Here is a 15874-nt window from a genome sequence, read left to right on the forward strand (position 1 = left end):
AGGTTTATTCCGATGACCACGGGGCCTACCCTTTTTCTTCGGAAACTTCCCATCAGTAACAGGAACCTCAACTAAGCCATCAGCAAGCTTCATGCGTTTTCCGTCTTCGACCCAATCCTCCTCACGAAGTCGTCGCACACCCAACACTTTAGATGGGTGTCCAAATGAAAACATACCACAACCCTCAGACCCAAAAAGCCCAATAGATGGCCCACTGGCCCTTTCCTTGGTCAACCCCGGCTCAACAGTCAACCCAAATTCATAATCAGGATTTCCCGCCGAAGACCTCGGAGGCGCCAAGGGATGCACCGAACCCAGTTCCGCCTCCACCTGCACAGCCAAGCCTGCATCCAGTCCACCTCCAACCTCCGGCACCACAGACCCAGAAACCACGACCTCCTTCAAAGCAGGTGCCGGCAATGGTTTAGTAGCTATATCCGGCGACAACTCTGCATCGAACTCGGCCTCCCCCAGCAGCAAACCTTTGTCGCAGTCTTTTCCGGCATAAGTAAAGAAACCACATCCTTTACAGATGCCATGACACTTTTCATACTGGAACTCAAGCACCACCGTCAAATCCGGCGAGAAGCAAAACTCACGCTTAGCCCAGACCCGCCGGCGAACGTCATGGATCAGCTGGATTCGTTGGACAGCCTCCTTCCTCCGCAATGCAATTTGGTCAGCCCTAACAAAAGTTCCCAGAACGTTGCCAATCCGAGTTAAAGCCCGGTCATTGCGCATGGCAACCCTCAGACCCTTAACCGCCACCCAAACCTCCAAACAGTGCAGAGGAATCTCCGGTAGAGCACTAGCCCCGTCGTAGTCCGCCAACAACAGCATCGAGTTACTGTAGTACCAAGGGCCTCAGTGTAGAACCCGATTTTTCACCTCCTGTTCCTTGAATTGGAACACGAAAATCCCCCCCCTCCTCCTCACGGATCAGTACCTTCTCCCTCAAACGCCATATCCCGGAGATCGCCGCCGAAAACGACTGAATGATCACCGGTTTCTTGTGAAGCAAACGGCCACAGAGGTAAGAGAAAGGGTCGTGGATCAAGTCTCCGCCCCCAACCAGGCTCACTACGGCCGCATTCGACAAGGCAAGAGTCCCCGTCTCATCTTCCGCCGCCATCGCTGCCCAACGCTCGATCAGTCGTTCGGCTAGGGAAAAAACCCTAGCAGAGCAAAAGTCGACTTCTTTAAGTCTATCAAATTTTTAATTTGCTCGATGTTGTCTGATTAAGCCCTCATTATAAGGTAAAATGGAGAATCAATAACATTTTCTAATGCCATACAATATTTCTCATCTTCTAATGACGAAAGAGTACACTACGATGAAAATCAACACTCCTATATATAAAGAAATCCTTTGTAATGAGAAGCTACTAATGCTAATGTAAGATTCCTCCTTGACCTCTTTGATATGGCCAAAACTGTGTGGGAAAGCTGAAACAAATACTAATAATATAACTATCAAATGGTCTAAAAATTCTCGGTATTGATCACAGATGCTTCCACAATACAAATCTACCTATAAAAATTCCTCAAAAACATGTATGTTTTTGAAAATCCTAATCTCAATTTCCGAGGAAGGTTGACATTAAATGATCGATCCAAAACCCTCAGATCACTTACTTAATTAATTAATCAAAATATTAATCACCCCATGCATCTTAATTAATGATATGATCATGAAGTTCATCGATTGCCACACAAAAAGAAATTGTCAGTCTTCTATGCTGTTCCGTGTTGGTCGCCGCAACAATGTTCTCAGTTTTAAGTTAATTAATCAACACAAACCAATTAACAAATTAATTACTACATTGCTTCCAATACTGTCTGTCAGAAACCCTAGGAAAAACCAATTCATTATTTATTATGATAATTCATTACTATTGCATGCCCCAACCCCAAAACAAATTCTTCTTCTATACATTATACCCCACTTCATTACAAAACTTGGGAAATCTAGGTTGCAGACACTTCGTTTGACTTGGGAAACTTGAGAAATTCGAAGTATGAGCCTTCATGGATTTTAAAATTATTTGGGGTAAAAAAAGGAGTGTATTTCATGCACCGTCAGTGCATGGATACTTGTAATATGAATAAATGTAATTTTTTTGATATTAAAATATATTGAAGAGGATTGTATGCACCGACAGTGCAAGTGCACTAACGGTTATTTTAATCTTTAAAAAAATAACAGCCACTCATCTAATCCACTCCTTTATATATTTTAATATCAAAAAAATTACATCAATTCATATTGTAAGTACTCATGCACTGACAGTGCATGAAATACACTCCGAAAATATAAAAAGGAGTAGATTAGATGAGTGGCTGTTATTTTTTTAGAAATTAAAATAACCGACAGTGCACTATCGGTGGACAGTGCAAGTGCACTGTCGGTGCATACAATCCTCTCCAGTTTCTTTGTCTTTCTAATGAGTAACCTTGAGATAGTTTGGTACAATGCTTAATAGTGTGGAGTATACTAAGCTAACTCAACTTTCAAGGGCACACAACGCCATAGGGAAGGTCCCTCAAAAGAAAAAAATTATAGGGAAGGTAATGTACGTATTCCCATATTTGAGGCTATATATTCATGACCAGGTCAACCACTAGCCTTGGGGCTTCGAGTTGATCAGAAAAACTTGGCCAGTGAACCGACAAATCAAGAAATTGATTTTGGATGATTGATTCAATTGAACTTGAACCCACTAGCAATAATCAAAGCAAATTCTATAATTTTTATCCCCTAAAGAAAATAAAAATTGTAGAGACCCTAGTGGTAGGCTCAAAATTAATGTTGATGGTGCCTTCCATGTAGAAACAGGTTGTGGTTAGAAATGATAGAGGCTTGGGAGTTGCGGCATTGGCTAGACCGTTTCTACATGCTCACTCAGCTCTTAATATGGAGGTTGAAGCGTGTAGAGCGGGCTTGTTACTTGGTATTCACCAAGGATGGACAGAAGTTGAAATTGAAAGTGACTCCACCCTCCTTATAGCAGCCCTGAAAAGAGAGGGGAATGACTTCTCCGATGTTGGTCGGGTATTGGAAGATTGTAAGTCTTATATGACGGCTTTCCAATCTATTGAAATCCGACATATTTATAGGGAAGCAAATGGTGTAGCAGATCGGCTCGCTCACCTTGCTAGCTTGTTTGCACTTGATGATGTTTGGTTAGAGAAGACTCCTGCTATTATTCATGACGTTCTCTACGAGGATTATTGTAATTGTTCTAATGTAGCGAGGGCTTCAGGTTTTATGTCCCCCCTCCCCCCCCCCCCCCGATGCAAAGTCCTACTATTAATATAATAAATGGAACCGGGCGTGGGGCTGAGCCTCCCACCTAGGCTGGGTTCCAAACCCCTTTCCAAAAAAAAAAACAACAACAACACATCCTCAACATTTCTTGTTTTAAAATTTTAATTTTCTTACCTTGAGTGGAAAAATTGAATTGGGACATTCCTTAACATTACCGTACAGAGAAGATGATAGTCAATAGAAGATTTTGAATTAATGAGCCTCATAAGCAAAGTAAACGAAATTGCAATGCCATGGTTTTAGTAAGCGGATCGACCCTAGCTCGTTAGTACGAAGATGAGGTGGTCGGTTCTTTGGAACTAGGCCAAGTTAACTGACTAACCGCTGAGGGTATATAGGTGGATCGAGCCCTTTGATCATAAGGCAATTAATGGTGGTACTGAGATTGGGGGTAAGCTTGTTATGCTCGGGCTTAAAATTACGATGGATGGACTTTTCCTTGGTTACCTATACTTCAGCTATTGAGTGCAAGTGTTTGGTATAGAACAAGATCGTTATATCGGTTCGGTTGTGTAATCGGTGTTGGTTTTTTTTCCTTCAATTTTTGTTGCTTATGAATCATTGTGCACTTCAATCCCTTGAAGGTTGTTATTTAATTTGCTGAAAAATTCCGTTAAGTCGTATAGACATGGTGTTTTGTTGCTCCAGCTACTCCAAATCTTGATTTTGTGTAATACACTGGCTTGGCATGGTACGGTCTTTGAATATATATTTTGTTTCTCCCAAAAGATTCCTAGAAGTTATTACTTCTTCTATAATTTTGTTTATGATAATACTTATGTATTATATATATATATATATATATAATACATCAACAATTGAGAATTACAATTAGTTTTCTGTAAATCGAACTCACAGTCTCTTATTTATGAAGGGACATGTGTATCATATAATTGAAAAATTGAAATGAAAAAACAAAATACAAAGCATGGAGAAGTCTCCTTCTTTGCTTCTCAGCTTTTCGTTCATTTCTGGCCTCCCGAACTAGTGACCTAACTCTTTTCCTCAATGAAGAACTATTTACTCACTCTCTTTGAAATGGAAGCTCCTATGGTACTTTTAAAATTCTATTCAATAGTGAATTAAGCTTTTAAGTGTTCTTACATATAGGGAAGGTAAATTGCTATCTTTTGTACAATTTCAGTCATTTTTTGAATGAAATGGCGCTTCTTATATAAAAAAAAAAAAAATTAACTTGGATTTTATTAGCTTATCTCCTACATCAATTGAATGTCATTTTTTTTCTATTTCTAAATTCATTAACCACTATGCTATGGACCCCCATCCTTATTGGGCTTTATGGGTCATGGTTTATGAATGTGTTGGTTGGTTGAGAGTTGACAGTCTGTTAAGGAAAGAAGGAGTACTTGTCCAATTGAAAAGAAGAAATTTGTAAAATAAAACAAAAGTTTTAATGACAAGGGGTGGGGGACCCTAATTTGTAGAGAACCATGGATGGGTGACTTAACCAGAAACAAAGTTTCATAACAAAGGTAACACATACCGATGTTTATAGGCAGTGCTTAAAGGTATTAAAAGCTTTGCATCATCTTTCAATATGCCCAAGATAAATGATTCTACTTTTTTCATGAAAAGGAGAAAAGAAAAGGAAAAAATTATACCTTTGTTTCTCACAAGAAATGGAACTGTATCTTTGTTAAGCTTTCAACCTTATATCCAACAACCAGCCCTTTTGGTCCAAGAATAGAGTTGAATTACTTACTTGACTAACTAAATTGATAACAATTAGTTTAATGAGTTAAAAAAAAATTATTTTCACTAAACTTATGTATAGATGTATATCACAAGTTTTTAACCTTGTCAAATGTTATCTCTACAAAAAAACCTCCAATATCCTTACTGGAACATCAATGAGTATATTCCGTAACATACGATAATCAACAATTACTATTGAATATATAGTTGCATTTATTGTGTATGTATGATCACAACTAAATATCTTAAACATTTTGTAATTTTCACTAATGTTAAATAGAGATGATAACAAACGATTTAGAAGATAAATGATATGCAATTATATGGTGACTCATGTATGCAAAATTTTTTAATGCTCCAATTTAAGAACCGTAGTAAGACCCTTTATAATATATATATATATATATATATATATATATATATATATGTTATATGCCATATAATTAGACATCCTAATCAAGGAATTTCAAATAAAGTCAAAAGGTTATACCAACTTTTGCTTTGTTTTGGGAAACACCTAAGCTCATTCAAACGATTAGATTTGATTAATTCATAAGTGGGCTAGTTTACCGACAAAAAGAGGTCTTAGATGAGAAATTATTCAACATATGGCCCTAAACTCAACGGCCAGATTCTAATTAATAACACGGAGAAACCTCACTGGCCTTGAGATTTTATATATTTTTTTACTCAAGATATATAGGTGGTAATTCTTGTCACTATTTGTATGTACTATGGAAATGTATGATCTGCTTCTCTCGAACAATAATGATCTTTGATTTAGCGGTTTCTACAATGTCCCAATTTGATTTGACAAAATCCCCGCCAGGTTTGATCATGATACACATTAGGTACTATTATTGATTGTTGGTCCTGACCTAGCTAGCTCTCGAATTATATGTATACCTTTTGATACTTTTTAACGTTTGTTTCCCTGCCTAGGAAGGTACGTCGAGCTACACAATGGATTTATGTTGTTAATGACATAGCATTTGGGACCAAAATGTATGAGGAACATTATTTTCTTACGAAGAAATTATAAATTTTACCAATCTATAGTGTACTTAATTAAATTTTTAGTTTGAGTATATTAATTAAAACAAAATCTAATGGTAAAAAAAAAAACAACTCAAGTTAAAAATAATTATTTCTACTCTTGGATGTATTTCTATCATTAGATTTATATCCAATAGGTGGTTGAACATAATTTCCTTCGTCAGTACTGACTATGTGAACACCATTGTTTAGTGGATATATGTCATATTTATCTCATCTAAAATTATCACATATAAACAAGATAATTAATAACTAAAAACATCAAATCCACAATCGTTTCGGATCATGATTGCTTCAGGAGTTAGTAACTATCTGAAATAAGATTGGTTCTCAAGCGGCTTATGGACAAGAAGTTGGCTTCTATTTATTTGCTAGGAAGTATTGTTTTGTTGGTACCACAATTGCGTGATTGGCTAATAGGAGGCTAGAATATGAGTTTGCCCTAGGAGACACAGAGTTGTTCTTTCTACTATAAGCTCGCTTATGGCGAGCTCTAAACAGTTTTGTAATGGGTTTGCATTTGCTTGGTAGAGTTTGGGACTTGTCCGTTCCCATTCGAGTGTATGTTAGACTCTAGCCCATAATTATGGCTATTGAATTTGATGAAATCAATATCCTGTTAAAAAAATAAAAATAAAACATCAAATCCACGTAAGTTGTATGCAATTTAAGTTAATGAAATTTATAGCAGGATATATGAGCAGTAGTACTGTAGACTGTAGTAGTGAGATGGAAACAAAGAGTGTGAAAAGCAAATTACTAGTTACCTAATTTCTTAATTTCTTAATTTATTATTTTTATTTTGTTTTCAACAAAAGAAGAGAGGATTTTTAGTTTTGGTGTAGTGGCATAGTCTTGCTTTCATAAGTGGGAAGTTGTGACTTGTGAGTTCTAGTTGTAACATTTAAGTTGTTTATCTGATCAAATAAATAAATAAATAAATAACTTGAGGCTGTGATTAACATTCTGTTGGAGAGCATCCCAAATGATATGTGCGTGAGCTAAATAGAGCCAAGACGTAGCTTGACCATAAAAAAACACACACACTTAGTATCGTAACATCTCTATAAAATAATATTGTTAGGACTATAGAAAATTATTACTTTATATGAGTTATTATTATATTAACAAATAAATATTTATTTATTTAAAAAGAGTTATGTGTTTTTCCTCATTGAATAATATAACTTAGTGTAAGTTTCGTATTCATAGATGGATTATGTTCCTAGTTACGTGAAGCCATTTTCGGTGTACACTATAGAAATGTGATGAAAATTTAGCGCCTTTAGAATTATCCTAGTGAAAATGATACAGTGATGGAATCACTTTCTGATGAAGAGATTATTGAAATGGTAATGAATACATCTACCCAAGATGATCAGAATGTCCTCTACCAACTGTTTCTCTAAAAGAGGCATTTCAAGCAGTAGTAATCTTCAATAACTACTTGTTACAAAAAAAAAAAAAATTAATAAATAAAAAGTATACAATTATATTGCATGCACCGCAAGAAGTCAAAGATGAAGTTTAATTCGATTTAGATACAAGGCAAAACAAATGACTATAGAAGGCATATTTTGAGAAATAGCTAAATTGAAAAACTAGAAGTTGTCTAAAGTTCTTTAATATGTATTATTAATTTTTATGTGTTGTTTATTTTATTTTATTTAATCAATTATTAATATTTTTATTGTACTATATTTTTATGTATTTCATCAATCATTAATTTATATATTGGATGGGCCGTAAAGGAATTCTAAAAATATTATTTTCTTATGCGTTTAGCGAGCTTCTTATTTTAGTACACTGGTTCGAGTTAAGAGTGAAATAATTTATTATTTAATCAAAATTATTAATTTATCAAACATTCATTTATCGAAACTTTACTGTATATGGATAAAGTTATAATGAGAGAAGTGATTTAAGAAAATTTTAAGGTGGAACTGAATCAAGAATTTAAAAAAAAAAAAATTTTAATAATTATTTTTTATTCTGAATGACAATTTAACTCCCCACCCCACCCCTGATGTCAGTGTGATTTGAACTCATGACCTCCACGGTGTTAGTTAGGCTAGCTAACTAACTAACATGTCAATTTACCGACGAATCAAGATCTTAATGTCTTTGGATCGATTACATGTCATTAACAGAATAGTCCTCCTACTATTCAATAAGACAAATCCCTCTCAAAATGCAAACATAATTAATTCCTACATATTCTGTTAAAAAAGAATTATGACTTAATTAGCAAGTTAATTAATAGTTTGATAATTACAACATATAATATATATATAACATAACAAAATCTAAAGTAGATTGGTAAAAGAACATACATTTTGGTTAGAAAGTACATTGGTGTAGTTGTACGCCAGACATACCCTGTGGTTTGGTGTCACAGAATGTTACACAAGGTGGTAAGATGTGAGACTTTGTAAATTTGGGACTCTATCTGTCTCCCAAATTATTTGACTCTCCCATTCTTTTACTTTTAACCCCTTTGCTTCTGCCCTAAACACATAAATTGTCTCCATGGTTACCTACACGTGGGTCGTGGCCAGAGCGCGCAAGGGACTACGGTGAAACGACGTAATTACCCTTCTGAAGCCACATTTTCTCTTTCTTCCATAGATGGAGAATTGGAGATGGTAAATTGGACTTTCCCACTGCCCCTCACATATATGGAACTTTGGAAAGGGTCCATGCCCTACACTACCTACAACTAACTGCCCACAACCATGTACTACCCTAGAGAAATTATTTCTCCTGTTAAATTAAATGGGAATGTTGGGTTTTGCTTAAACGCTTTAAAGTTAAACGACGAAGAATGATGCCATTTGTGGAAATTAAAGCTTCATCATAATAATGATTATGACTACTGAGTACTGTAAACTTTGGAGACCAAATAGTTACCCTTACGATCATATATGCGGAAATTAATTAGTGTTCAGTTATATTTGATATACGTGTTTAATTTAGACCAACGAGACATTATTAAAAATATATTCAGACTTGTTTGTATCCTAATGATGGTTGGATTCAATCAGAAGGGCCAGAAAAACGGACTGGGGGATTTCTAGGTATTAAAAAGGAACTGTTCATTTTAGGGTTTGTATAGAAAAGGGAGCATATGACTATGTGAGTTCAAAGACTGTATTTGTGGGTTAGAAAAAGGTTGATTTGTTGATGGGAATATATATGCACACGTTAAAGCTCATTTTACAGTCAAATTTTTTTAGCTCTCTTTTTCCTTTCTCCTCTAAAGAAAAAGCACACTTTTATACATAAAAAATCACAGATAAATACAACAAATCAATGTAAAATTTATTTTACAAATTAATAATATAGTATTTTTCTAAAAAGGAAAAGAGAAAGAAAAGGAAAAAAAAAACTAAAAAGGAAGCAAGTCATGAAGGATAAAAGGGTGTCAAAATTTATTTACTTTTTCCCAATCTAGCTAGCTTTCTCTTCTCCCTCCTTTAATTATGATTAACTTTTTTTTCTACCCTAGCTAGTAGTACCCTACCCCCCACGTCCACAAAAGAAACACCTTCTTCTCTTCTCTTCTCTCTCTTTCTTTTCTATAGCCCTCAAGTGTCATTTTCTCACATATACTTCACACAAAAGAAACAACCATTCACTTCATTACCTTGTCATTTGTTCTCTCTCTCTCTCTCTCTCTCTCTCTCTCTCTCTCATCCCAATCTCCAATCTCTGCAACTATCCCTCAATTTGATCAAACTCATCTCCAAAAGACACCCAGAAATCTAGCTAACACCTGAAAATCCCTAACCCCCCATCAGCTCAAATCACCAAACACTCCTTCCAGTTAACAGTGAAGCTAGTGCTGAAACAAGACGAAGGAACTAGGAGATAGGAGTTAGAAGGGAAGAGAAACAAGGGCTTGTTTGGGTTGTAGAGATAATCAATCCAAGAAGCTTTAGATGGAGTTGTTCCCTGCACAGCCAGATTTGTCTCTGCAAATTAGCCCTCCAAACACCAAACCCACATCATCAGGTAGTTGGAGGAGAAGTGCAGAAGAAGAAGAGGCGGCCGAGGTGGATTTGGGGTTCTGGAAAAGAGCCTTAGACTCCAGAAACTCATCCATCTCCTCCGACACCTTCTCCGACCTCTCGCTATCGAATCCAACTCGCCTCTCTCATGATCAGTACTCCAACACCAACAGGATCAACCATTTCCATCACCAAAACCACTTCGGCCTCCAAAATGGCCATAATGGTAACACTAATGGTCTCCTTTTCCATGCCTTTCAGCAAAACCAGTTCCTAAACCCTCAACACCAACTCCATCATCACCAAAGGGTATTCGAGCAACAGCACCAGCAAGAACAACAAGGAGGGTACCTAGGCCCAGAGCTCGGGTTCTTGAGACCCATAAGAGGAATTCCAGTGTACCAGAACCCTCCTCCACCAAATCCTCATCTTCATCACCATCATCCTCCTCCTAATTTGTTCCCATTTTCTGCACAAAATATTAAGCCTAATCTAAATTTGGACGCTACCGCTACTTCTCTATCCTCATCCAACAGTACATTAAGCTCACCCTCCAGTAACCCATTTCTCCGGTCTAGGTTCTTGTCCCGTTTTCCTGCCAAACGTAGCATGAGAGCCCCTCGGATGCGGTGGACTACCACTCTACACGCTCGATTCGTTCACGCCGTTGAGCTGTTGGGTGGCCATGAAAGTAAGTCACTGATGGATTGAGCTAACTCGTTTTTCTTAATTATTTCCACTTACACCAAAGTCATGAGCTTCATTGAAAATGGAAAACAAGTTGACTTATGATCTTTTCCACCATATATTCTTTTCTTTTCCAATTTCCTGATATATTTGTGGGTTTTTGTATATATGTATATATAATAGGGGCTACACCAAAGTCAGTTCTTGAGCTCATGGATGTGAAAGATCTCACCTTGGCACATGTTAAATCTCATCTGCAGGTGAGCTAGTTACTCTTCGTCATCACTTATTTAACAATCTCACTTAAGTGATTGATTAACTCGATTAATTCTGTGTTTATTCTTATTCATTTTGCTTGTACTTGGTCTAATAATGGAGGGTAGCTAGATTTAAAGATGAGTTAATTTGCAGGTCTGCATTACTTAAGCATATTACATATTACGTATATATAAACGTTCCAAATTCCAATGGTTTCTTTCTCTGAATAATCCTCAGCATTTGTTTTTCTTCTATAGCTAGATCTGATGGTTTCTGGCTTCCTGCTGTTTCTGCTTCCTTCTGTTTCCGAAAGCTAATAAACAGCTTTTTGCTTGGAAGAATGAACCACCCAAGTAAAAGAAAAAATCAATGCCTCTATCTATCTATCGATCTTATCTTTCCTCCTAGCCTAGCAGTAGCAGCAGAGCAGAGAGAAACAAAGAGAGAGAAAGAGAGGACTGTTTCAGAAATCGAGTAAGACAAAGCCCAAGAGAGGAAAAGAATTCAAAAACAAGTCGTAGGAGGAGCAAGCCAAGCCGATCAATCTCTGTTATATATAATAATACTAAAGAAAGATGAGAGAAAAAACAAAGGAGGGAAAAGTACAGAAAACACCATCATTTCTCAATGATATCTATCTATCTATGTTCCTCATATATCAGATTGTATACCTGGGTTGGGTTAGGTTATTTGTGTAACCCCCAGTAGTCCTTCATATTTAACCATGGTTAACCTGCCTCACATGCATAAATATATACATCCATGTATGCCTGCATGCACCATCATCATCGTTCACATGCATGCATAAATGTTTCTGTCTGTACTTGAACTGTGTATCAGACCGACATGTCTACAAAAAAAAGGAAACAACTAGCATTTACAATTATGATTTGATTAGTTTGTTATTTTAATAATGATCCTTCCATTATTGCAGATGTACCGGACGGTGAAAACTACCGATAAAGCAGCGGCAACTTCAGGTTAATATTAACCAATGCCTCTATTTTTTCCATTTCCCAAATTGTTTTGTAATTTATTTCATATGTCATTTAGAAAAGAAATTGAATTAGGAAGACAAGGCATAAATATTAATGTGGGTTATATTCTTCTGGACACAATACAGGACAATCTGAACTGTATGAAAATGCATCATCAGGGGATACCACTGAAGATATAATGCTCGACAATATTAATCAGAACCCAACAAGGTCTTCCGAGCAGGGAAGACCAAATCATGCTCAAGATAAGGAGTACTATGGTGGCCTATGGAGCAATTCTTCAAGGTATTATACACTCCTACCTAGTACTACTACTTAATTGTAGCCCCTTCCACTAAGAAGTTGGGTTCCCCATTTCTGAATAAATGGAGTATATAGATTGTGGAACTTATGTCTATAGGCATTGTAATTTGGTGATTAAAATCGTTTACTTCTAATGAAGTCTGTCATTTCAAAGTAAATGTACCTTTGTAAAAACAAAACTCCAAAATCAAAATTTCTTTAAATATGATGATTAACTCTATTGCATTTCAATATGGAATGTTCTATTTTGATTCACGTACTGATTTGCGTTTCTATCATCAATCATGAATTGTTGTCTAACTTGTGGCGTCGAGTTATTAGTTTCCTTTCCAAAACAAATATGCATGGCTTTCTCTATCTCTATCTCACACACACTCACATATAGATATAGAAGACATAGTGCATGCAAGAAATCACAAAAAGAACAAGAGAAATGATGATTTCACTATATGCTATCTGCTTTGTTCTCTATCTGTCCACATACAAGAACACAGAAGCTCCATGATGGGGTAATTATAATCTCTTCAAGTGGGTGGAAAGGCAGTAAAAAGAAACCCACTCCCACAAACACACCCTCCTATATTAGCTACATTGCATTCCAACACTAGACAAAATCAACCTCAAAGATGGACATATATACATCTCTTTCCTTTGGATTTTGTGGGGTCTGCAATTGGAAAACTTAGTGTACAAGATAAACCTTATATGATGGACCCATTAGTAGAGAAATCTATGAGTGCCAAAGCTATATGCCCTTTGAAGTTTGAAACTTATTCCTTGTATTCTGTTGCTTGCCATCACATGGGGGGTGGGCAAAGGGTTCAACTTTATTTCAATCACCACAAATTGTAAAGTGCATAGCACAAGATTATAAACAAACAAAACCAAAGACATTGAGTACTAAAAGATTGCTTTCTTTTCTTTTTATCAGTACTTGCTTTTTCTTCTGCATATTTGCATGGCTTCCACTGATAGAAAAAAAAAATTCTCTCAATGTGTTGGTCTTGTAGCAGAGAAGCTTGGTTACATGGAAATAAACCAAAGGATGATTCTGCTGGAAATATGCCATCTCTTCTTGATGATGAGGTACTATTCCTAAAGTAACCTTGATCAATTTGAAAGTTAGTTCTAGCTATCAGTCTATCACTTTACACACACACACACACACACAATGTTATGTGCATGTCATGGGAATTAATGAACAAAGTAAAGGCAACTCCTTTCACCGAGTACCCAAACAAAGGTCATTCTGTTTTCATCTTTCTTCATCAGTCGTGCACACTACAGAGAAATACAAGGAAAAGGGAAAGGCTTTTCAAAAGCTGGCTCCCCTTAGAAATTGAAGGGTTAGTTCTTTCATTTTCACATGCCCCAGGTGAAATTCAAAAGAGTAGATCTTGTTTTGTAAAAAGCTTTGTTCTTTCAGATTTTCCATAGGAATTTCCTTTTCATAATATAGTAAAACTAATTGCCCCTTTCAAAAAATAAAAATAGTAAAACTAATTATAAAGGAAAACCTAACCCTAGCTAGCTAGACTCAAAAAACCTAACCCATTTGACTCTCACCAAGCTCATAGGTTGACCATTTAATGTATATGCATTGTAGAATGAGATATATATATATATATATATATATATATATATAATTAGTCAAATGCATATCACATGAAGTCCCCAGTAAAACAATTAAATTTATATGAAAGAAAAAAGATGGGTATGAATACAGAATAATGTTTTGGAAGTAGCACAGTTGTGCAGGCTTTCTAGTGGGTACTGTTTCAAAGTTTCTCTTTCCTTTGATAAATATTCAATTATTCCCTGAAACCCCTGCGAGTCAAAATGTCCTTTGATTCCCATCCTCACAGTTTCACACACTTCTTACGCTACTTCTTCTTCTTCTGCAGCTCAGTTTTCATTTTGTTCAGTTTGTTGGGTTCTGCATAGATTCTTTGAAACTAATAAAAATGCATGTGTTTGTTTCAGAAGGACATGATGGATCCCAAAGACTTAAGAAGCAGCTTTGAGAGAATATCAGATGTAAGCTCCTCAACAAACCATTCAGGGACAAGCCCCATGAAGCCTAATTTGGAATTCACTTTGGGGAGAGGCCACATTAATTAATTAATTGATGATTGATTAAATCATCAAATTAATTGGTTTTTAATTTCATTAATTAACTACAGATGATTTGTGTCTCTGAATGGGAGCTGGGGATGAAGAGATGAGAGAATCGGGTACCCTTCTGAGAAAATCAGAGAGATGAGAAAAAAAGAAAGAAAAAAAGAAAAGAAAAAGAAAAGTAAAAGGAGAGCTAAAGAGAGACAAGGAGACAAGAAAGACAGAAAGCAACAAAGGAGAAAAGGGATGCATGGAGGAAAAAAAAAGAAAAGCATGTCCTTCAATTCCTATCAACCTCCTGTGAGATCCCAATCAACATTATATTATTCCATCCTAGCTAGTCTACGTAAATATATGAAATCTAATGTTCTTTTTTTGGCACTCAGAGAGAGAAATGCATGAGAGAGAGGGAGAGAGAGAGGGAGATGAGACCTCTAAAAGTATGAAGTGATCCTTGGTAATTGTAATGGAGCACTTTACATTTTATGAAATATATTTATATTTTTACCACTCGAGCTCTCTATCTCTATCTCTATCTCTATCACATGGTTTACACTTTACATACGCACAAAGGGTAATTGAGAATATAAACTTGTGAAAAGAGCAAGAGATAAAGACATGAAAAATGCAAACTCAAAAGGAGGATGGAAAAGGAAATTTCCGTAGAAACTTTTCTTTTGTCATTTATAACTCCAATGACATCGTACATTGAAAAGAAAAGACGTTCTTAGCTAATTAATTACTAAACGAAGTTTACCATCCATCCAAGTGTATCTTTGGAATTATATACCATAAGAGAAGAAAATCTTTCATGCTTATGTATCATTGTTCTCTTTTTAGACACAGTAAAAGTATTTTGCTTTAGTCGAGAATTATATGTTATATTATAGTATTTAGCTAGTTAATTTATTATTGGCCTTATTACCTTTGTAATTGAACTTTAAGTTTAGTATTTCATGTGAACTTTCAAAAAGAAAGGTAGCAATTTGTAACTCAAATGTCACTTTATAATCCTGACCAAAATAAAAATTGAGAATTTCACAAATGGTCACTCAACTATGACTTATTTTACACTTTGATCACTCAATTTTTAAATATATCACTTTGATCACTCAACTGTTACTCAATCAATTATTTAAGTCACTTTGCTAAATCCTCTATTGAAATCTCAATAAAATAGATGATATTTTTGTAAATATTTATTTTTTAGAGGGTAAATTTATTAATTATCTCACTTTAGTCACATCACCCATTCATTTCAGTTTAAACTTCTCAATTTTTCATGATTTCTTATATAAGTTTTGGTAGACTACAACTTTTCTTTGCTGTTGATTTAATGATATCAACTTCTATTTAAAAAAAATATTTGTTCTTATGTCTAAGTAAGGTGTCAATTTTTT

At 35.6% G+C, this 15874-nt stretch overlaps 1 protein-coding gene across 5 annotated transcripts; it reads left to right on the top strand.

Annotated features, from left to right (window-relative positions):
- The first annotated feature begins 9711 nt into the window (after window positions 1-9711).
- On the top strand, window positions 9712-14984 carry LOC112178878 (probable transcription factor KAN2). 5 transcript variants are annotated; one of them, XM_024317134.2, is made up of 7 exons: window positions 9712-10801; window positions 10981-11057; window positions 11990-12035; window positions 12179-12338; window positions 13367-13442; window positions 14340-14393; window positions 14540-14984. In XM_024317134.2, exons 1-7 carry the CDS (start codon window positions 10042-10044, stop codon window positions 14579-14581), a joined length of 1215 nt encoding a protein of 404 aa, XP_024172902.1. In that variant the 5' UTR covers window positions 9712-10041; the 3' UTR covers window positions 14582-14984. The 5 variants fall into 5 exon arrangements, with proteins under 5 accessions (XP_024172902.1, XP_024172905.1, XP_024172898.1 ...); XM_024317137.2 differs by having other exon boundaries at window positions 13370-13442; XM_024317130.2 differs by having other exon boundaries at window positions 9713-10801; window positions 14340-14984.
- The last annotated feature ends 890 nt before the right edge of the window (window positions 14985-15874 follow it).

The sequence above is a fragment of the Rosa chinensis genome, chromosome 7 (assembly GCF_002994745.2).
Source record: "Rosa chinensis cultivar Old Blush chromosome 7, RchiOBHm-V2, whole genome shotgun sequence".
Classification (NCBI taxonomy): domain Eukaryota; kingdom Viridiplantae; phylum Streptophyta; class Magnoliopsida; order Rosales; family Rosaceae; genus Rosa; species Rosa chinensis.